Below are 22,429 nucleotides of genomic sequence, written 5' to 3'. Positions count from 1 at the left end.
ATTGCAGCGTCAGAAGTTCCTGAAGTTCTGGCAGGACAGAGAAGATTGACGCAAAGAAACTAGACAAAATGTCTTGGGTGCCTCAAAAACACCTCTCTCCCTCAGTGATAAAAGCACCCAATTTAAAAACCAAATCTCTCTTATTGAAAACAGAACTGCTACCTATTTTTAGGACGGATGCTTCCTTCTGCAAAACTCAGGTTGCCTTCTGAGGAAATTAGTGGCTCTTGCTAATGAAGGGCTGGGGAGAAGCCGATGAGCTATGCTGAAAGATGGGTTTGTCTATTCTTGATGAACCTTGTAGGGATAGACAAGCTCCAGGGTTTGAAGGGCATGTGCCCTAGTGAGCACCAAACTCACAGCCATGATGAAAGGTAACACACTGATTTTTACCCACTGTGCCCCAACCCTTCAGCTGTATATGAATGCATTCATCCAGGGAACAGACTATTCAACCAAAAACACCTCCTCCAAAACTCTTGTGCTCTAGCCTCTAGCTCTGTCTGCAGGGAAACTGCACTGCCCTGTGGACACAGCCCTAGACTGGGACTGGGGACACTTGGGAGCTACTGCTACCTCGGGCAAGCTGCATTGTGTCAGAGTGCCTCAGTTTTTCCATCTGTAAAGCAAGATAATGATGCTGACCTAATGGGTAAAAGGCTTTGAGATCTACTTCTGACAAGTGCTGCTATGAGAAGGCTGGGTAGCAGCGTTATTATGTGACTGATGTTACCTGACCACAATCACTTCCATAACAAGAGACAGGCCCAACCACAGAACTGCTTAGCCCAATCTTTTTCTCTCTAATATCAGAGCATCAGCTTCAGTGCAGCTAGCCCTGATTTACACCGATGTCAGTGATAGGGGAGTCTGGCTCTGGGGGTGGACCCTAACCCTAACTGAGGGGGTCCGGTCCTAGACCCCAGCTATGAGACTGACTGAACGTGCAGACACACCTGGCCCAAGGGATCAGCCTCAAATTCTGGTTTGAACACACCCTTGGTGCAGTATCATGAACCCCAAATTTTAAAGAGTGTTAAAGTCTGCCCCCCTGCCCCTATCCTGATACTGGTTTGAAAATCTGGGGATTTCTTTTTGTTTAGTATAATACGTCTGTGGGGTGGTCTTTGCTTTCTTCTTCTAAGCCCCTGTTTGCTCCAGCCTGTTCATCAGGGCAATCAACTCACTTAAAAACCAAACAACAGCTGAGATTCTCAAGCCCATCCCATGACTCCAGGAGCTGAGGCTTGAAAAACATCAGTGCAACTTCCCTCCTGTCCCTGTCCTGTTAATGGTTCCTTGGAGTTGCCCTGCTGCTGGCTTGCAAACCCAGCCAGGCCTCTGAGTTACACTCCACCAGGCAATGTGCCATAGCCAAGGCCAATGCAACTAGCTAAGGTGATAGCTGTCCCATCAGATTGCTCTGCAGTCACTCAGCTCCCATGTGAGCGCGTCAGGCTGACTGCTCTGGGATACAAAGCCAGCATGAGGAGCTGGGAGGAGCCTGCTCCTATTTCCCTCTGAAGGAACAAAGCAGGAGTGGGTAGGGGAGGAAGGCCTTAACAGGGGGGACCCCCATTTGGCTATAAGAGAAGCCAGGATTTTCCAAGGAGCTCTGCAGGTAGGTTATCTGCGGGTGCTGAGCTCTTTGGGGAATTCTGGCTCAGGCACACACTTAGCATCACGGCAGGCTACTCCCGCCTGTCTGTGTAAAACCAAGGGTGGGCCAGGCAACTGTAATGATAACATCTACAGCAGGGATAGGCCCACAGGCCACATGCAGCCCACCAGGACATTCTATCCAGCCCATGGGACCCCTAAAAAATTTAGAAAATTTATATTAATCTACCCCTGGCCACCTATCACACAGCCTTCAATGGCTTGCCAAAACTCAGTAAGCAGCCCGCTGCCCAAAATAATTGCCCGCCCCTGGTCTACAGCATTGTCCAGCCAGCCAGCTCTAAGCCCTACACCCAGGCATTTATGGCCCTGCCTTTGAGCTTCATTGGCAAACTCTAGCTTCATGAAGTCACATTTCACTTTTCCCTGTTACAGAGGAAGGAAATTTAGGGTGTGTCTCCCTAAAAGCAATAAGCCCTGTCCATCCACCCAGGTCACCTCTGGAAAGGAGGCAGTGAGCACACCCACACTTCAGCGCACCACTGCTTTGCTCTGCATGCCCAGGGTTCCACCAGCAGCTGAGGGCACACCCTATGGCATCCACACTGCCTCACTGCCAGGGTTGCTGCGCACACGGCAAGCGGATGGGGCTTACTGAGCTCCATGCTGCCAGAATACAGATGTACTCTAGAAGTTGGCTGCCTGCAGCACGTGGGCTGGATCCAGCCTGTGCAGTAATTGGCTCTAGCCCAGAAGACTAGCAACACACAGCTAGGCCCAGCATGCAATCCTTCTCTGTCCAACGCTGTGCTCCTGATCCCTCCCTGCCCAGCACCCTCTCTGCAGCTCTCTTGTGCCCTTAGAGTAGCTGGCACTTTCCCTTGCCACCAGATTTGTCCTTCCCCATTGCCCTTCAGGAGGGGAATCTACAGATGCAGCAGCAGGTGGCTGGGATGCTGCACAGGGGGTGCAGCAGTGGGGATCAGTGGCCCAGTGTTGGCCATGTCACAAGTGCTGGCCCACTGTTCGTACAAGGCTTTCAACCCCTGCTGCAGGAACTGAAATACAATGAGGAAAAGACGGCTTACCCAGAACAATGAGCCCTGTGATCTCCACTGCGAGCGGAAGACCACATCTGCAGTAGAAAAAGTCTGGCCACTGTAACCAGCTCAGCATAGTTAAGGCAGCAAAACAAAGCATAAAGAGAGAAGCACGTTCTGTAAAGCTGAACCAATTTGGGAATCAGCATGAACTGTCCCAGGGGAAAGTGCAGTTTTACCCACAGAGCTACATCCCAGTAGGGCTCATGCTGGCAAAGCTGTGTCAGCTGAAACAAAAATCACACCCTTTCCCCACCATAAGGTCTCTGTACTCTGCAAGCAGAGGTGTGAATGCAATACCGTAAGCATCATCACACCTGTTCCCAACATAGGGTCTGTCCTCACAGCCGCTGGGGGTGCGACTGCAACCAGGGCAAACACTCTCACTAGCTGGAACCTAACTAGCACAGGTAACTAGCAGTGAAAGCACTGACTTCAGCGCAGGCTGTAGATGCGTACGTACTTTGGCTGCTAGCTTGTACTTGTACCTGGGCTAGAGAGATTAAAGCTCACTCCAGCTTGCCTCCCCCATGCTGCTGATACCTTTGATTGCTGTGGGAGTGTAATACCTATTTACACTGGTTAAACTCTTCCCTTGTAGAGCAGGGCTAGTAAACCAAAGAAAAAGAGAAGCAGTGACTTGTCCACACAGCATATCACTGGCAGGGCCACAGGCAGAACCCATGAATCTTGGGTTAAAACTCTGGCCCCATGGAATTCACTGGGAATTTGGCCACAGGGTTCAGTGGAGCCAGGATTTTAGCCCTTCCTCTCAATAACTGCTCTCTGCTTCCTTTTGTGTCTTCTAGAGGATGATGGTGAAAAAATGGAAGAGCTAAATTAGAATGAATCTAGTGTCTAGGGACTGGAGAGGAATTTCTGCTCCCCTGGAGTTGGCATTCTAGCTGCAAGCACTGTGGGGCTTTTGCTTTGCTAGACACTCTAGCACCCGCCTCCCTGAAGCACCACCCCCTCCCACCCCACAGCAAAAGAGAGGGGTGGGACAGCTTGCCTGAGCCCTACCAAAAAGAGTTGAGGCAGCAGGGCCAAGGAACAGACTTGGTAAACAAGCAAAAAAAATAAATGCATCAACCACAGCCTTATCTAACATCTCCACGTGGGTGGGAAGGTGGGCAAAGCAACAGTGTGAACCAGTGCCACTGGGGAGGAGGGGAAATGGCCAGGCCTGAGAATGAATGTGGAAGGAGTGAGCAAGCATTCCCACATGCCCAGGCCCCTGTAGTGCAATGGGCTGTACACGCATCAGTGCTGCAGCCCAGGTTCCCAGAACTCCCACTGCATTCATCCCCTCTCCTCTTGTTCAAAACACAAGCCATTAGACTTCTACCCAGTGACTCCTGCCTCCAGTCCTTCTCTCATGAGGGGCTTCTCTTATTCCATCCACTTTCCAGACAGGTAACCCCAAAGAAACTGTTTTGTCCAAAGTTGCACAGTACCTAGGTTCTCCTCCCAGCTCCGAACATATGAAACAGCTGAGAGTGGCTAGCACTTATAAACCAAGTTTCTCCATCAGTTAGAAGATGAAGACCAAGCAGGCAGGGAGCTTTGTGAGTTTTTAGTCACTTGTGAAGTGTTAAAAACTCAGTGTTTCCTGCCCAACTGCTAGGAACTTCAACAGGAGTTTCCCATAATCAGCACCAAGTGAACAAGACTGGCATTAATATAGCAGTTTCTGCCCAAAAGGACCCCAGCATACTTACGACCAGCATTCAGGCCCACTGCTGAAAAGCAGTTAGCTGTATAGTACCTTTATAGGTCAGGATGGCCTTAGTGGCCTTATTGAATCAACGGTCCTCAGGGATTTTTGAGAAGACCATACAGTTGGGATCTTTAACATATTGTCTGAATGGCAGCACCTTTCTCAATCCGGTGTTGCAATACCAGCTCTATGACAAAACCGCCCCTTCCTGAACTACAAAGTTATTTCCTTCAGCACCTCAAAGGTCTCTATTTCCTTCAGCACTTCGCAAGTATTATCCCCATCCCTGCCTGCTTAACTTCAAGCTCTAGGAGGTTCGTAGCACACAACAGTAAAGACACAGAACAAGACTAGATATCTCTATGGCAAAAGAATGCATTACTGTAACACAACATCTCCTCTCTCGCTCTCTCTCGCTCTCACCAACCCAGTCAAAAGCATTACTTCATATGCAAACTTAACCAAAGTTTTGTTCAGTTCTCAGCCTCTCAGATACTCTTCCCTTGGAATACAAATTATGCTGGATAATTTATTTACCTAATGATTATTTTATGCCCCTCTGCTATTTAGTTCTGCAAATGGATGTCCTTTACACTGCTTAGGCCAACAAAACAGTCTATAAAATGCAAATGCAAAAAAAGAAAAAGAAAAAAGGTAAAAGCAAGCAAGCAGCATTTCCCAGCAGGCAATTTCAAAATGAGACTGACCTCTGCAGAATACCAGTGAGTTTGGACCAAGCAGCACTCTCCAAGGATGGTGGGACAGATATTATTTTAAGCATACATCATGACAGTGCTTTAATATGTAAGGGCTAAGTCAGTTGAAGTCAATGGGGAAAAACAAACAAACCATGGATGTCAATAGAGCAATGCCAATTAAACCAGCTGAGTACTTTACCCAATAACAATGACAGTAAAGTACTGTGGGCCCAATCCTGCAAGCACTTATGCACAAGAATAGTTTTACTCACAGGACACATCCCACTGACTTCTGTGCAATTCCCATGTGTAATGCTTACAGGGCCCAGTAGTTGTGAATAATATCTCTCTAGCCTAATTTTTCTCACCACTAGCTCTTTGTTAGGTTGTAAAAGCCCTGTATGTCAATTTTTCATTTCTATTTCATTTTTCACAACATGACCCAGATCTAAGGGGGTTAAACTCTGTGCTTAGTAACACATATGTAGCATTACTGACATAGGACCCAGCTGCGTAAGCAGAATTAACAACAGGTCTCATACTGAGCTTACAGGAGAAAAATCTAGGTAGCTGCATATTTAACTGTTAACACAAGTCATCCTATTGAACTAAATGAAACAACCTGTGCTTTGAGTTAAGCATGCACTGAAGTGCTTTACCGGATAGGAGTCATAATTTCTTTCCTCACAAAGAAAACACTGTAATTTAATGTAATTTTTGTCGCTAATCTTTTGTCTGTCCCTGTTTAAGGGCAAAATTCTAAAACCACTGTGAATGGCTTCCATGTTTGGAACAAGTTAGCAATACAAAAGGCACATCAGGCTTTCTAATAATCCACGTTTAGTTTGTGCAAGTTTGTACAAAATAAGAACTCGGAAACTTTTGTCCAAAACAGGAAAAAGCAAATAAGGATAGAAGCGAGGTACAAGCCCAAACGAAACACAGCAGCTTTCCGGAGTGATTATGGGAAGCAGAAAAATTTCCATTTGCAATAACTGAGATTTTAAAAAGTACTTATGTAGGTATGCCAGACTCACAGGTAGCAGGTAACCTGGGGGTAGGGGTGGCCCAAGTCACTGTTTCATGCACCGCTGTTTACAGCAGTAACAAAGCAGGTAGAAGGGAGGGCGATTTGCCAAAGCAGAGTGATAGTATTTTATAGAAGCCTTGCTGTGCTGTCAGAACTGCACAAGGTGCAAATAAAAAGAGAACAGAGTCCTGCAAAGCTAGAGTTTTCAAAACAGCACCCTGAAATCTTTCCTGCCCCTCTGATTTCTCTCCCCTCCACACACATCATTACACTTCTTGTGGTTTTTATTATGATCCCTGTAAAACTGTCTTTACACACCTACCTAAGACTCTTGACAAACAAATTACTGATTAAAAGAAAGAACCATAATCTTCGCTGATGTAAACTAAGTAGCTCTAATGGCTGAACTCCATCTAAGGATCTGGCCCATAGACTACAATGAAATTCTTTCAGTTGATACCTTCTGGGGATACGGCCCCAAATGTTGTTCTTTTACAGGGAAAGTTTCAGACATTCAGTGGAACTTGTGTTCCTAAATCCTTTCAGGTCAGGAATCTCCTTCTTGGTCCTTAACCAAAAGAAAAATATTGAAACAAGAAGGGTATGATTCAAATCTAAAATTCCTTCTGCCTTTTGTGGGTAAACTACAGAAGAGAATGACTAATTCAACAAAAAGAAAGAAAGAAACGTCACCCAAAGATTAAAAATACACATACTGTTACGTTTCACCAAAAAGTGGTGGAAAAGAGCAGATTACAAAAAAGAGCCTTATTTACAAGAAAAGAGAACCCTGAAGGGGTAAGTTTTGTTCCAAAATTAAAACTAAGCAAATCCAATTCTTTCTTTTCAAGGTAGGACGAGTGGGTGTGTGTGGCTTTTCACATGCTATTTTCTTTCTTTCTCTCTCCCTCCTTTTAGTGGCAGAATTTGGGTGGCTCACACTGGTTCTGAGAGGGAAGGGGCTTAGTGCACATTCAGCAATTTTGTAAGGTTATCAAGAAACCTAGGAGTAAGGGTGGGGGGGAAACAACTCTGCTATGATGCAAAATGTAGGATGTTTTTCTTGTAGACTTTGGCTGTGAAGGAAGAGAGGATGATCTAGAAGCTAAAACTTTACTCAGGGAGTCTTGAGATGTGAGTTCTGTTCTTGACCGTCACTCACAATGTGACCATGGGTGAGTTGTAACCTACTGGTACCTCAGTTTCCCCGTGTATTTAATGGAGAAAATATTTAGCAACCTTCCAAGGACCTAAGGGTTGGGAGTCATGAGGGTTAATCAACATCACTGACCCTAAGTGTTTTACATATTGAGAGTTGGGTCAAAAAAACCATGACAGTGGATTAAAAATCATGAGATTTTTAAAGAAGCAAGCATTCTACTTCCCTTTTGGCTTTTAGGGTGTGCTCAGGTCATGGTTTCAAGCTTTTTTTCCTACAGCTACAAGAGCTAGAAACTTACTCTTCTCATTAAATTGGGAGGTTGATACAATCACATGATGCCAGGAGCTGGAGCTTTAAGGAAAACACTGAATCTCAAAGAGGTACAAAAATGTTGTAGAACTGCCTACACTATGGTGTCTTCATATTAATATTAATATTTATAACATGCTTGGAGAGCCTTTGATGAAAAGGGATGGGGAATGAGGAATCGTTTAAGTACTGCTAGGTCCTGAAGCATCATCAGTAGAGAATGATTTTTGGTTCCCACCAACCGTGGCTGGATTGGAAACGTTGACTTAAAAATAAGAATCTTGCCAGGTTATTCTTAGTCCTCCACGGAATTTATAAATATAATCATTTTCAGATGTCTTTCACGTATGCATGCATATGCACGTACATCTGTGTACTCACATGCACACACATGCCCCCTGCCCCCCCACCTCCATGCTCTCTGTAGATCTAAACCTATTTCCGACTGTGGGTCGAGTTGAAGTGGACAATGCCTGCCCACTAAGTGCTTTTGGTCTGGATGCAACTGAAATCTCCTGAGAATGGCCTGTCCTAGGACTTTGGCCCAGCATTAACTGCACCAGAACACAGCTGAGTGCCTAAGATCTGAGAGAGCGGATAGCACAAGAACAGCCTGTGAGATCTCAGCATTGTCCACTCATAGCCAAATCTCCCTGGTCCTAGTTTTGGCTTCCTGCACAAAATCAAAAGGCTCAGGTTTAATCCACACCCAAATCTGACTCTAACTGCACATTTTCAATTGCTCACGACATGCAGCAGGGGAGACAGCACTGAGCTTGAAGCGTCAACCTGGGAATCAAAAGACTTCGCTGTGCCACAGCCTCCCTGGTGATCTTTGGCAGTTTACTTAACCTCCTTCTACCTCTGTTCTTCATCTGTAACATGGAGATAATGCTTCCTTTGTATATTTAGACTGTAAGCCTTTTAGGAGTGGACCTGTCTCCTACTACACATACACATAACACTCAGTACAGTGCAGGTTTGATGTGGGCCATGACCTCTAGAGCACTAAAGAGCCAGATTCCTAGCTGGTGTAAATCAGCATCACTCCCCTAAAGTCATGGCAGCATCTTGACTTGCAGCAGCATGAGATCTTAGCAAATCGTAAGCGGAAGAACTGGGTCCCTCATTTTACAGAAGAAAGTTTGCTGCGACTTCCATGACCTACATATACTTCAGTTTGGCTGCACACCCGACTCAGCCCATCCCTTTGTTTCCCTCTGCTCAGCAACTCCCCTGTAGGTTGCCTTCTTTTATTTGCTGTGAAAACAAAACAAAACCAAGCAGACCCCCGAGCCCAAGCAGCACCTTTTCCCTCCACACTCTGCAATATTCAGATTAGCCCTTGTGCTCCATGTCATCTTATATCTGTCCACAAATTGAGGGCAGCATGTTCGCTACACTTAGCAGCGCAGATTCAATCCAGTTTGCGAAAATGCGCTCTGTTATGTTTAATAATACACCATTGTCGAGGCCCCTCGCCAGCATCATAATGTCATCCTAGACAAGGTTAGAGTTGACATGCCAGGAAAATACAAGTTGACTTGCGTTGGGCTGATTTAACCCCAGGGGATTCCTTCTTTTCCTCAGGTTAATATTACAAAAGGGGGAAGCACATGGTGGGGAGGTAGGGGAAAGTGATCACTGGCTACTCCTTCTAGTGACATGATTGCCCCCTGTTGGATCCACAAAACAGATTAACCCCTCTGACCAGGTCCATGGGTGGGAAATCTATATGCACCTCAAGGCTGCAAGGAGGAAGATCAAAGTAATGGCATCACCACATAACACAAAGGATGATTGGTGAATGAAATTCAGGAGGCTTAAATATGTTCAGGATTTTTGCACACAACTTCATGAGAAAGCACTCACCCTCATCTGGGATGGAGGGCAGAATTCTGCTTGGGGTTACACCAGTGTCAGTATGGAGTCTCTTCATTTTCAGATTGACTCTAGTGGAACCAAGATCATAACTGGACTCTATGTTCTTCAAGCAAACTCAAGAATCTGCTTCCCACAGAGGGAAAAAAAGATGAATAGCCCAGAATTTCAGAAATGTGAAGAAACAACACTTCTCACTGACCACAGTGAGAATTCATGGCACAGGTGGGTTCAGGTAGAGCTCTTAGTGGTTTTTAAGACAAACCTCAGTACAAAACTTACCAGAGCATGGGATTTGGCCTGCCACAGCTCTGAGCAGCATTTTTATAATCAACTTCATGTCTAGGTTTACATAAAGCCACTGTTCCTAGAGTCACGTGAATATGGGAGAACCTCAGCTATTCAGTTAAAACAAAAAAAACGTTTTCTTCTTACAGCATCAGATAAAAGCCAAAAGTAAGCGACCCGAGATGGAAAGGAAAAAGAAGCCAAATAAAGGCCTGAGTCACTGTTTTTTTTAAATGCTTGGACTCATCATTTTGGAAATGGCCATTCCCTTTTGGAGAATACCCAGTCAATTGACATTTTTCTGACCTTTTTGGGTTCATTTTATGACTGACTAGAAATAATAAATAGTGTCAGAGCAGCAGGTCTCCACACAGGGGTTGTGACCCCAAGGGGGAAGCAGCCTCTAGAAGTGGGGTCATGAGCTCCAGAGACAACCAATTATCCTGGGCAGGCTCTCAGCAGTGAAGTCATAGGAGGTCACAATCTAGCTGGAAGTTGGGTCACAAGCCCCAGAGTGGAGTCCTGGCCCAGTATGACTGGGATTGCTGCATTAGCAAGTGAACTACCCACTAGGGAGTATACAGGACAGGGCAGTGCCCCTTGCCAGCCTGCACTGGACCTTACACCATATGGAGCTTTACACCAGAAGTTCAGGAGTGAAAGCAGAAGGGAGTGGAGGGAGACAGAGGTCAAATCAAGAAGGAACTAAACCAATTCTTTTACAAGAGACCTCTTACCTCCAGATAAAAAAGGAGCAAAGAGAGGAAGTCTGACATACCTAATCAATCAGTTCCCTCATTCCATGGAAATGTTCCTATAGCCAGCTCCAACTAGCCACAAGCAAACCATGCTAGGGAGGCCATCCGAGAAAACACCTGTGCTCTTGGGCTTAATTCTGAGAAGTAATGACCACACAGTGTCCCTCGCGAACACTGACACACAGTGGCACCTACACAGTGCTGCTGAAGGCCCAGCTCAGTCCAATCCTGCTCATGTCAGTGGACAACAGTGCAAAAACAGCATGGGAACAGAACCAGCTTTCACAGTAACACTGTAACTCCCCTGAAATTGTGGCACTTTCCTAGCAGCGCAGAGACTCGCTGTTTGGGAAACCAGCAAGCATCTTACCATGCTACATGCAGAGCTCATCTCCTTTTCTCAGGACTTTCACTCTTTAAAAACCCAGGAGGGCTTCTGTGGATTCCATCTGAATCTACAATGGCTATTTTCAGAGCTGGTTCAAATGGGGGCAAGGGAGGTGGAATTATATACAAGGATCTCCCAAACCAAGATCAAGATCCTGGCCTTGAGCTTCACCGCTGTGGATTTACACCAGCTGGGGATTTGGGTCAATCACCATTTGGATGTCAGACTCAGACCCTGCTGTTCCCATCCCATCACCTTCTGTGCTACTCTTCCAGTGGTTCTGTCACTAGCCAACCTGTTCTCAAACTCTGTGGCACAAAAGCAATGAATGGACTAGGGTGGCTGAGTCACCACTGCCCTCTCCTGGACACAATGTGAATTGTAGACCCGTGTGGCATAAGACCCATACCGCAGCTAGCTACAAAAGGGTCTGTTCCAGCTTAGCAGCACGAGGGTGTGACTCTTACACCATGCCTTTGCCATAGATTTATGCTGACATAGCTCTCTTATTCTGGTGCAGGATGAGGTGTTATCCCCATATGACACAGCTGTGCCAACAGGCGTGTGGACGTTGAAGCAGTCACACCAGCAAAACTGTGCGGTGATGAGTGCAGCCTGTTTCAATCTGAAACGGGGGAATAAACTGTCCCATAAAAGCAAACAGTTCTGTCAGTATAAGCAGGGGGGTCTTCCTATAAGCACTTGAATAGCCATATCCCCGATACAGACATGCCCCACCACTACTGTACACTTCAGAGAGGTCACAGAGGTGTTACAATATCACAGATGAGAAAACAATGCGTGTTGAGCACAGATATAAAGTCAGAGTGTAACTAAAGGCAGGAAGGGTCCCTTATCAGCCTTTCAGTTATAAGGTTTATTTTTAACTTGCAATTATACATTTCATTAAGTGCCCGAAGCTGAAATACAGCAAGATCCTACTTGCCTGTGGCAGTTCAAGTGATAGAAACACCCTGTGGATGGCAAAAGCCAGCTTTATTTTCAGCTCTGTCAGCTTACAAAAAAAACATAGGAACCAGCAAGCAGCCATGAGGAATTCACACACTGAGCTAGCCAGAAAAAATCTGAGGTCCTCTTCCCCTCTCCCCACCACAGACTAAGCCCTGCAAGGACCTGACTAAAGCAAAAGTCTAGCTAAGTTCAGCGTTAGACACTGGGAATCAGTCTGAGGTAGTGTCATGGGAGGTAGCATGCCATATAAACGTACTCTCTCTGTGTCTAGACCCATTCTTGACTCTCTCAGGCTTTGATGGGATTTAAGTGGCCCACAGGTCCCGCAGGGCTCTCTGCACATGGTTCTTTCACCCTAATGAGCCAGAAAGAGCACCTGGAACCCTGATTTTGGGCCTCTGAGTTTCTACCAAGAACAAAAGAAGGCTTGTAGCTGGCAGCGATTCTCAGCCCAGATGCTAGGGCACCCTGGATGCCATGAGATCTTCTGAAGGGGGGTGGGAAAATGGGGATCTTTTGAAGAGTGCCCCAAAGCATGAGGATATAAATCCAAACTTGGTCTGTCCCTGCCTGGCCACTGCTCCACCCCCATCAACTGGCCCCTCTGCAAGGAGGTAGCACTGTAATAAATATATTAGCTTTTGAAACGGGGGGCACTCCATTCACAAAAGTTATGGAGGGGTCCTCAAATTAACTAAGGGGTGCCTTGAGTCTAAAAGGGTTGAGAACCCCAACGCTACAGCCTCTGCCTCAAACACACAAGCCTCTGCTCCGCAGAGCTCTGACACAAACCATGCCCTGTGTTGCACTCAGGGCTGGGTAGAGACCGCATGCATTGCAGGGAGCCAGCTACTAACTCAGTCACCCACCCAAACCTCAGGAGGAAGGGGAGAGGAAACACACACTCAGCTAGATGCCAACACAGCCTGATGATGGGTGACTGAACACCTATCTTTGCTGGAGAGCTGATCAATTGATGAATGGGAGCGGGTACTTACAGTTCATTCAAAATCCTTATGTTCTCTTCCTGGGGTAAGACGCAGAAGGCTCAAGGTTGTCATGGTTTAGCACAAAGAGAGAGAGTGCCAGCCAGGCTTCTTTTCACACTTATTTTATTCTCACTCCCCACCCTGAAAGAATTACTTTAGAACAAGGTCATGCAAATAGCCTAGCATAGCCTAGTGAAGATCAAAAGTACTCACATCACACGTTGGCCAAGCTGCAAAGAGAACAAAAAAAGCCCCACTGCTGTGAACTTCTTCACAGTAGTGCCCTGCCAAGACCACTTATAATGAAACTGAACAGCAACAAAATAAAACAAAAAAAACCCTTGCCTAAAATGAATAGGCAGCAAGAGTGAGATAAGACTAATGAGGAAGTTATTAATCATAAAGAGCAAGGTAAAACAGCTATTGTCATCAGTTAAGCAAACCCAGCTGCCAGCAGGTCACTTCAGGAGGGCGAAGTTCAGAGGCAGGAGGTAGGTGAATACAGTTCTCTCTGATGGCTATTTCCATGCAATTCCCTTCCAAGTTAAGGGCCCAGGAAAGAAGACTGTCATTGGCTGCATGGCACCTTTGAGGTATAAAGACCCATCTCTCCCTGGCAGAGCTGTCTCTAGACTTCCCAGAGTTTAGCTTCTGATGCGATGCATTTGGGAACATATATGCATGTGTGTGTCCGGGGATGAATGCATGTGTATATGCAGGTGTGATGGCTGCTTGATTCCTGCCCAGAGGCCCCAAAACACCCAGGAGGTTTTCACAGGCCCATCGAGGGGAAGCATATGGTAGGCAGACTCTAGGCTTGTCCCAGTTGCTGCTCCCTCACTACTTCTGCCCTTTATCAGTACACCAGGAGCTGATGAAAGAGTCACTTGGGCTCTTAAATACATACAAAAAACTAGAACTCTTGATTTCAAAATGATACCTTTTATTAGACCAACTGGAAAATGGCAAGAAAATTGTTCTTTTCTGGGCTCTTAAAGCACCTGCTGGTATTTCAAAGCATCAAAAGAACCACTGTCACAATGCCACATTCTGAGACAAGGAGACCACTGAGCCACCAAACACATTTACAAGTGCAGAAACTGTGGCACAGGGTGGGGAAGCTGCTTGCCTGAACTCTCGCAAGTAAAGTCTATGGCAGACTGGAGGCAGAACCCAGGCAAACCAGCTCTCATTTGGCCTGTTTTCACCTCAGAGCAGTGCTGAGAATTAATTAGCCAGTATTCATTAAAGCTGCAAAAAAGTACCACTGAAGCACAAAGTGGCACAAGGTACAAATTGCACTAATATTTCACCAGAGATTGTCCTAGTGAGCAGAGCAAGCAGGAAGACCTGGGCATACAGTCTTGGGACTAGCATGCTCTTTACATACACAAACACATTGGGGAGGGACATGGGATGGCCTTATCCAGTGCAGCAGTGCATTTGCACCCTCCTTTGACTGTGTGGTACAGCACACCAAGTGCTCTTAACTCTGGCATGTCAATGCAGTTCCAGTTACCAGCTGGTCTATTCAGGCTCAGACCAGAGCCCCTGCTTTCACAGTGCCCCATAGGGCAAGGGGTGAGTGCCACCACTGTTCATCCTCCCTTCCACCTGCTGCCCCTCCTCCCCTCTGCTGAATTAAGCAGCAGGTGAAAAGAATGGACAACGAGCAGTGGTGTTCAGTCTCTGGGTGCCAGAGTTAAGTGAAAGCAGGGATTTGGCCAAAGTCTATACTGATCAGCTGGTGAACTCAGAGAGCATCATGTGCATGTGCTACACCGCCAAAGGGGATGTGGCTACACCTCCTTGCCTTGATCCTAGATCCACCCATGGCAGTTGGCAGCATTTTCTGACAGCAGGCCTGATGGGCCAGGTCAAGTTCAAGGCAGGTCACCACTAGGACCTGGCCACTGCTTCTTCCCACCACCACTGCCCAACCACAGTGCAGCACAGGCAAAGTCCCCAGCCCCACTCTCAGCTTCTAAGCCCTCAGGATTAGGCAGCTGGCATCTGAGCAGCTGTTATTCCCCTGCTCTACCCCTCCTCCACACACACACACACACACACACACACACACACACACACACACACACATACAGAGTTGTAACCAGATTTTCTTGCTCTCCTCCTGGCCTCATGTTCTCTGCAGAAAATGTTCCTATCCAGAAACCCCTCCCGAATAAGGAGGTGGGTAGGGGTTAAGAATTCCTCAGTAGGCCTGTCCCATATTATCCACACTTTGCAAGCTCTATCCAGCCTTCAAAACTAGCCCTGTGGTTATCTGTAACAGCCGCACTGGGATTGGCATGGCCATTGCGTTCAGGAAACAAGCCGTGGGATCCCCTAGGGAGGGCTTCCCAGCAGAGGTTAGATAATGAAAGAGGGAATCCAGTAATAAGCCCTGTGAGCGGAGGAGCTAGCTTGGAAACATGTCAAGTGTTTACCAAGCTGGTAATAATCAGAAGGAGGAGGGGAGGGGGGAGACGGTGGAAACCCAGAGGTTACTGCCAGCAGGCGGGAGTGGGCTATTTTCCAGGGATGGGGAACAACGCTGCTGTAGCTTAATTACCACTGTGTCCCTCCCAAGGAGACTGCACTGATGGAAGGGCTGCGCTGAGTCTTGCACAGTGGAAAGAGGTCACGTGGGAAACCAGAGGCTGCCACACACCTCACTCACGATGGGCATGAAAAGCTGGATTCTCCTCTTGCATAGGTAGATCAGGGGCAGCCCTGTTGGAGCCAGGGAGCTGGTGCAGTAGGGCTGGGAATTATGTCCCCTGGCATCAAAAGGTGGCACAGATCTACTGGGGCTGGAGAGGGCAAAGGTACAGCAGCTTGGCTTTGCCAATACACAGGATGAGGCTCCTACATGCAGCATATACCATGACAGTGGAGACAGAGAGAAGCTGTAGCTTCTCTTAGTGCCCCACACCTAGAAACTGGACCGAGATCACCTCACACACTCTTTTCCCTGAAAAATACCAATCCACTTCCAGCCATTGCAGATCAAAGTGTTTCTGGAGTATCTATCTACCTCACTATATTTTCTCAGCTCCTGTTATAAAACCTGGAGTGCCTGGCCTGGGTCTCATTAGAAACCACCACACCCAGCCTGGGTCCTGTTATCACACCTGTAATACCCCATCCCGGGTCCCATTATAACCTGTGATGCCCTGGCAGTGCAAACTTGACAGGAGTGGGGGAAATGAGGCAGTATGCCAATGCAGCACATCCTACAGGATCCCTTCTCTGCTGGGTCAACCCCCTTGTGGCCTCCAGGAAAGCTTCTGGCCCCCACATTGGGCCTAAACAACAGTAACATTATTCTTTTGCTTGGGCCAAAGGTGACTCAGGTGGCTGTAGCTGGCTCCCCTTCAGCCCTCCACCACTGCTCAGTTCAGAAAGAACCCCCATGACAACCAGGGCAGCGAGGGGCTGCTTAGGGACACCTGAGACACTCCTGTGCCCCTCACAGACCTCCCCCCTTCCAAAGATCTTGCACCCCTATGCTGCATCCCCCACTGTCCTCTGCAGGCCTCCTGCGCCACCCATCCCACTCAGGCAGAGCTGCATCCCCAGTGCCGGCCTAGCAGCTGCAGTGCTAACCCATGTAGCACCCTGCATGCAAGTGAAACAGTTCAGGCCTGTGTGGAAGAGGCAAAGAAGCTCTAGGACCCCAGGAGCCTCCACTCAGCAGGAGACGCTGGGACTAATGGCCTGTGTCTCCTCCTCAGACACATTCCTGAGACCTGAGCTCTCCAGTGAGAGCTCAGGAGTGGAGGACCCGTATCAGTATCAATTTGTTTTGCCAGCAGGGGCTTTCATGTTACTGTGAGTCTGCAGAAGAAAGGCACTTAATGTAGCTGGGCATCTTCCCTTCCTGGGTGGGCCAGCACTGGGGCTGTGGGGGATATCAACCATGTGCCAATTAACACTTAAGAAAACAATGACTACAGCAGGGGAACCTACAAGCCAGGATGCCCAGGATCCTTTCTTGGTCCTGCTAAAGACTTGTTATGCCTAGCCACATCCTCAACAGTCTGCAGCACCTGCTTTTTGCCAGGAGCCTGCCCTGAGGTGCCAGAGAGGACCTGGCTCTCTGGGCAGCCCTGCCTCTACAGCTCTTGCTGACTGCAGGGTGCCTGCCTGCCCCCATCCCACCCCAGAGACAAGTCATCTGCTTCTCGGGCATTCCACAACGGCCCCCCTTGCCCACCCCCTCCAAAAAGGATGGAGACCCTGGGTGGGGCAGGGCATGGAAATCAAGCATCACTCCTGCACTGAACTCCAGGGCAGGCTTGCCACAGAGTTTCCATCTGATTAATGACCTCTTTCTGAGGAAAACCAAGACTCAGGGCATGACCCTGAAGCCCCTGGCTCTCCAGCATGGGCACTGCTGACTGAGCTGGTTGACAGCAAGCGGGAGGGCCCCTTTCACTGCCCCCTCTCACCCTTCAAAGGTTTTGCCAGGCCAAGGCTGCTGGGCCACCAGAAAGGGGCACCTACGGCCTGCCTCTGCCCAGGCCATTTGTCCTGCTGATGCAGCCACAGTGTTCGATGCATGGAAGCAGAGGAGGGCAGGAATTCTCCCCCTCCCTCACCTCACAGGGGGGCATGTATGTCTGCACGACAGGGCACTTACTGATCATCGCCGACTTTCTTCACCCAGGCCATGTCCCGCTCAGACTGACTGGTTGCCAGGTCCTAGGGAACACCAGACACCCCTTCTTAAGGTCTGCTGTGTCCCCTCACCTTATACCAGTTTCGCCTGCCTTCGAGTTCCTCTCACTCCAGTCTCTAGGATTCCCATTAACACCAGTGATTCCCAGAAGCTGGCTGTCCCATCTCTCCCCTGGCTTTGCGAGGGAGGAACAGCCCTACAGCAAGTCAGCCAGGTGACACAGACTCGTACTACACATGTGATGACCCCCGTCACTGGATCTGTAGCCAGGGTTGTGCCAAGGGCATTGAGTCCCAGGTCAAAGGCAGCTGGCACTATGGATGAAGCCCACAGGGCAGTGCCAGGCTCGCCTCTGTGCTATAGCCATGGACAATAGGTTCCACCTGCCCCATTCCTCTCTCCTGCAGTAAAATGACCCCCAGAAGGGTCCTCCCAACCCCATTATCCCCACCAGGGACAAACAAGGTCCCTCCTCCAAGCAGGACTCCTTCTAGGAGGGAACGAGCAGAACTAACAATTCCAGGTACTTGGGGATTTGGGTTCCAATTTAGAGGTAGTGGCTCTCACTGCCAGCTGCATACAATGACTGAACGAGGAGTAACAAAGCAACCAGGCGCCCGGGGCAGTGGGACACATGGGGGCCAATGATGGCTACCCCAGTCACCCCACTCTAGTTACACTACTGCTCTGCATCACCATGAGGGTCACTGAGGATGCTCCAGATTTAGCCAGTGTGAGACATGGTAGAATCTGGTACCGGGCAGGCAAGTGGCCAGACAGGCCAAGCAAGCTGGGTGGGCAGGGTTGGAGGAAAAGGCAGTGTGCAGACATCCCGTGATGGTCTCCTGACATATCCACAGCTGACCTTTCTCCACATAACCCCAGAACAGGTAAGGGCCCCCTTCCCACACAATAAGCCACACCATGGTGCCCTGCCACCTCGCTCACCTGTGCCCGGGTCTCCTGCAGCTGCTTGAGTTCAGCCTGCAGCTGCTCACACTCGCCCTTCAGCTGCTCCTCCCGGTGCTGCAAATGCTGGGCTTCCTGCCTGGCCTCCTCCAGCTGGGCCTCCAGCCTCCGCACCTCCAGCTCGCTGGGCTGCTCCAGGCTCCGGGGGCTCTGCCAGCTCATCGAGCGGTCTAGCACTGAGAAGGAGGGAGGGGGACAGTGCAGCTGTGGGGCAGCGCTGGAGGGAGGGGGCAGACCCACCCCCCCAGCACTGGCTGGGGTTCACTGGCCATTGCCAACACACCATGCCATGCTGTCAGAAGGAGCTTCAGGAGAGGATCTCTGGGCCCCAGGGAAAGGAGCTCACAGCCAATTCATGAGCCAATACAAAGAACCCTCAGATTTGAGCAGGGCTGGCCATGACCATATGTGGACACTGCAATGCACAGCAAAGACCCAAGTGCCAAGCCCCAGCTCTGGCTACAAGAGTAATAATTTGCTCAGCAGCCAGGGAGGTGTGCACATACACATTCATGCATGCATCCACACGTGTGCATCCACACATATGCACAAGTGCATACTCACACACATCAGTGATCCACAGGGCCTTAAGTAGCACAGTTCTGCTCCAAGACTGCCACCTGCCTCTCAGAGCACCGGCTTGATAGACCCAGAGGCCAGATCCCCAGCTAGCTTACGTCAACGTAACTCTACTCACGTCAATGCAGCCATGCTTATTAGCACCTGCTGAGGATCTGGCTGCATTCCTCACGCCCTCAAGATGGCAGCCTCATCCTTGGTGTTCAGTTAGCCCTTTCTTTAACTATGCCAGAAGGCGGGCGTCTGCCGCAGCAGCCCGCACCACTGAGCATCAAGCTGCTGCAGCAAGGACAGCATCACTATTACACCATAGCTCAGCCTGGAAGCCTCCTCTGCTAAAGGACCAAAGTGGTGGCTGGTGGTTGGTTGGGAAAAGGGGAAGGTGGGGCAAGAGGCTGCTGTGGGTGGAGGTAAATCTGAAAGCAAAGCAGCCTGTTTCCTACTGCAGAAGTACTCACTGAAGTGGGCATAGGCATCTTTTGCACCAGTGACCCCCCCACAGTCCTCAGGACTCAGTAGCAAAGCCAGCAGTAGCAAAAACCCAGAGTCAGCTGCCAGACAGCAGCTTTGCTTTGTGGCCCATTTCTGCAGTAGTATGAAGGGAGACAGGAACCCCAGCCTAGACCTGCTATCAAGCCCTATGTTTGGTTCTGCCCTTGCCTTGCGACAGAACCTTGGGCAAGTCGCCTCCCCTGGGTGGTGTCTCGGCCTCTCCCTGCCTGTGATACTACTGGGTGGGGGAAATGGTGACCAGCTCCTGGAGCAAAACCCGGTTCCCCTGCTTGGAGATCCAGTTGCTAATGAAAGTGCAAAGGCAATCGCTTTCCTCACCCCCTCCCGGCAGGCAGAAAGTCAGCTGGGAAGCAGGAGCTGCGACTCAGCAGGTCTGACTCAGCGCCTGCTCCCTCCAAGTGCCTTCCTAGGCATGCAGTCTCAGTGAGGTGATCTCCAATTACAGGCCTTGGACAGTGGACGCCCCGCCACACCCTCCCAGCAGAGCCCCAAGATACTGCCTGGCTCTGCCAGCTCCAGCCCTGCCTCCACCCAGACTGCTCCCCGTGCCCAGGATCCAGCTCTCGTCAGCTTCTGCTCTCTAGAGCGCTGACCTGGCACTAAATGTGCTGTGCGTGTGTCTGTGCTCAGCCAGCACTTAGACAGGCTGGGGGAGGGACCAGGTCCACCAGACTCCACATGTGGCGCTGTGACCCAGAAGGGATCACATTCAGACGCCAGTGCCTAGGCAATCTCATTCCCCAGAGCTATCACAACAGAATCAGTGTTTCTGGCTATGGGGCAGGTGGGGAGGGGTCTGAAAAGAGTTTGTGGCAGACTTCAGAAACAGAGGGTGGAACCCACAAACAGAGGGGCTGTGGCACCCTCTGCTGGCTGGAAAGCATTACATGCTGAGACATGGGATGAGGCTGCTTCTGCCTCCCAGCTCCAATTCCTTTGGGGAGCAGACCCCATGCTGTCCTGGGTGCTATTTTCAGTGGGACGAAATCAACTGCAAGGGAAATGCTGATACCCTCACCACCCTGCAGCTGTCAGGCTGGAACTACAGAAAGTAACCCCACAGCCTGCACTGTACAGGAGGCTCTGGCTGGAGCTGGCAGCCCTCCAGCACAGGAAGGGCTTGAACTAGTCCCTCTCTGTCGGACAGCTGGTGACTGGAGTCTACTCCGTAGCCTGGTAGTACTACCCAGAACTGCTCCAATTAGGTGGCAGTGGGGCCAAAGCAGAAGCCTTTCTGATACAAAGATCTCAAACCACTTCCAGGGCAAACTCTATTCCCTACCACTTACAACTGGAAAAACTGAGCCTTTGGGAGGCTATGGAGACATGATGTGTCCAAGGCCTTGCACTGAGCTAGCAACTATATCTTCTGACTCAGACCCCGCTCTGCTCACTGCACAGCCAATCCTAGCCTCCAGCAGCCCCATGCTACCAGGAGCCTACTTGACCTGGCAGGAAACACGATAGGTGACAGCTGACTTTTGCTTGCGGGCGGAAGCACAACGACCCATTGCAGTAGTGTGGGGCAGTGCTTAAAGCAAAGGGATTAGCAGCCTGGACTCCTGGGTTGCTGCCACAACTCTGCCCCTATCTTGCCACCTTCGGGGAAGTTGCATACTCTGGGCCTGGGTCCCTCCACATGTGGAAAGAAGAGATAACAATGTCCAGGCTCTTTCGCAAGGCACTTTGGGATCCTTAGGACAGTGACAGGTACTCCCTTGAACAGTCCCAGTCATGCTCAGGTGCCTCTCATACTTCTCTGGCAGCATAAAGGGACCAGAAACAGATCTAAAAAACTTGCCTGGGTGTAAGGCCATTACACTTCCCTTATTTGTAGCTCTGGAATCAGGGGGGTGTTAGGACTGGTGCAGGGGGAAAAGAGCCAAGAACATGGACCTGGCTGCAACATAGTGTACTCCAGCCATCCCCTACTTCCCAGGGCTTGTATGAGTTCATGCAAAGCACAGTGTAAGTTAGAGAAGCCATTAGGCTGCTCTAAACAGCACAGATTGAGCAAGCTGTTGGCTGTCCCAGAATACCAGAGGCAGAAAGGTAGCTTAAAAGGAGCTGGGGACCCTAGCTAATGAGACCACAAGTTCTCAGGCTCCTACAAAGTGGCTGGCACTGCACTGAGTCCCACTAAGAAGACCAGAGCCTTTCCTGGGGCAGATATGCAAGACTCACCGTGCGTCAAGGCAGGGCTGCCATGGAGTGACAAGTACTGGACCTCCTGGTTCTGCAGCTGGGAGTTAAGGTTCTGGAAGGAGCTGCCATCTCGCTGCCGCAGCTGCTGCTCCAGGTTCCGGATGCGATTCACGTGCGTTTCCACCAAGGCTCTCTGGGGAATGGGAAGTGGAGAAAGACAGGGTGAAGGAAGACCTCCCTGCTGGGCACACCACCCACTCTACACATGTAGCCTCATTCAGGTACCAGAGGAGGGGAATCCTGATGAATGCATTCAAGGCCTTTTGCACATACACCCGGTTCTCTTGGATTTTGCCCAAGTGAGGTGCCTGGAGCTGCAGACTCCAAACAGAGGTGCAAGAACTCCAGTGCAAAAGGCATGGCTGCCATCTTGACCAGCACTCCAGAGAGTGAATTGGGGGGCATCTACAGCTAAAAGCACAAGGTAGATACTTGCAACTCTTCCTGTGTGGAGCAACCTGAGGTAGAAGGGGAACTCCCTCCCTTACCAAAGTATACAAACACCTGTGAGATTTATTGGCTAGACCAAGTCCATTTCTGAGGGGAGATTTTCCAAGGCACAGA

At 49.4% G+C, this 22,429-nt stretch overlaps 1 protein-coding gene across 2 annotated transcripts in view; it reads right to left on the bottom strand.

Annotated features, from left to right (window-relative positions):
* Positions 1-22,429, bottom strand: part of TBKBP1 (TBK1 binding protein 1) — a 44,198-nt gene that overhangs the window by 17,250 nt on the left and 4,519 nt on the right. For both annotated transcript variants that reach the window (XM_019548339.1, XM_019548340.1), the window contains 3 exons: positions 21,845-21,998; positions 18,548-18,744; positions 17,561-17,622 (listed from right to left, as the gene is read on the bottom strand). In XM_019548339.1, the coding sequence (XP_019403884.1) occupies positions 17,561-17,622; positions 18,548-18,744; positions 21,845-21,998 (413 nt within the window). The remainder of the gene's footprint in view (positions 1-17,560; positions 17,623-18,547; positions 18,745-21,844; positions 21,999-22,429) is intronic.

This window comes from Crocodylus porosus, unplaced genomic scaffold (assembly GCF_001723895.1).
Source record: "Crocodylus porosus isolate Cpor-Errol unplaced genomic scaffold, CroPor_comp1, whole genome shotgun sequence".
Classification (NCBI taxonomy): Eukaryota; Metazoa; Chordata; order Crocodylia; family Crocodylidae; genus Crocodylus; species Crocodylus porosus.
This window is presented reverse-complemented; position numbering and strand designations above follow the sequence as displayed.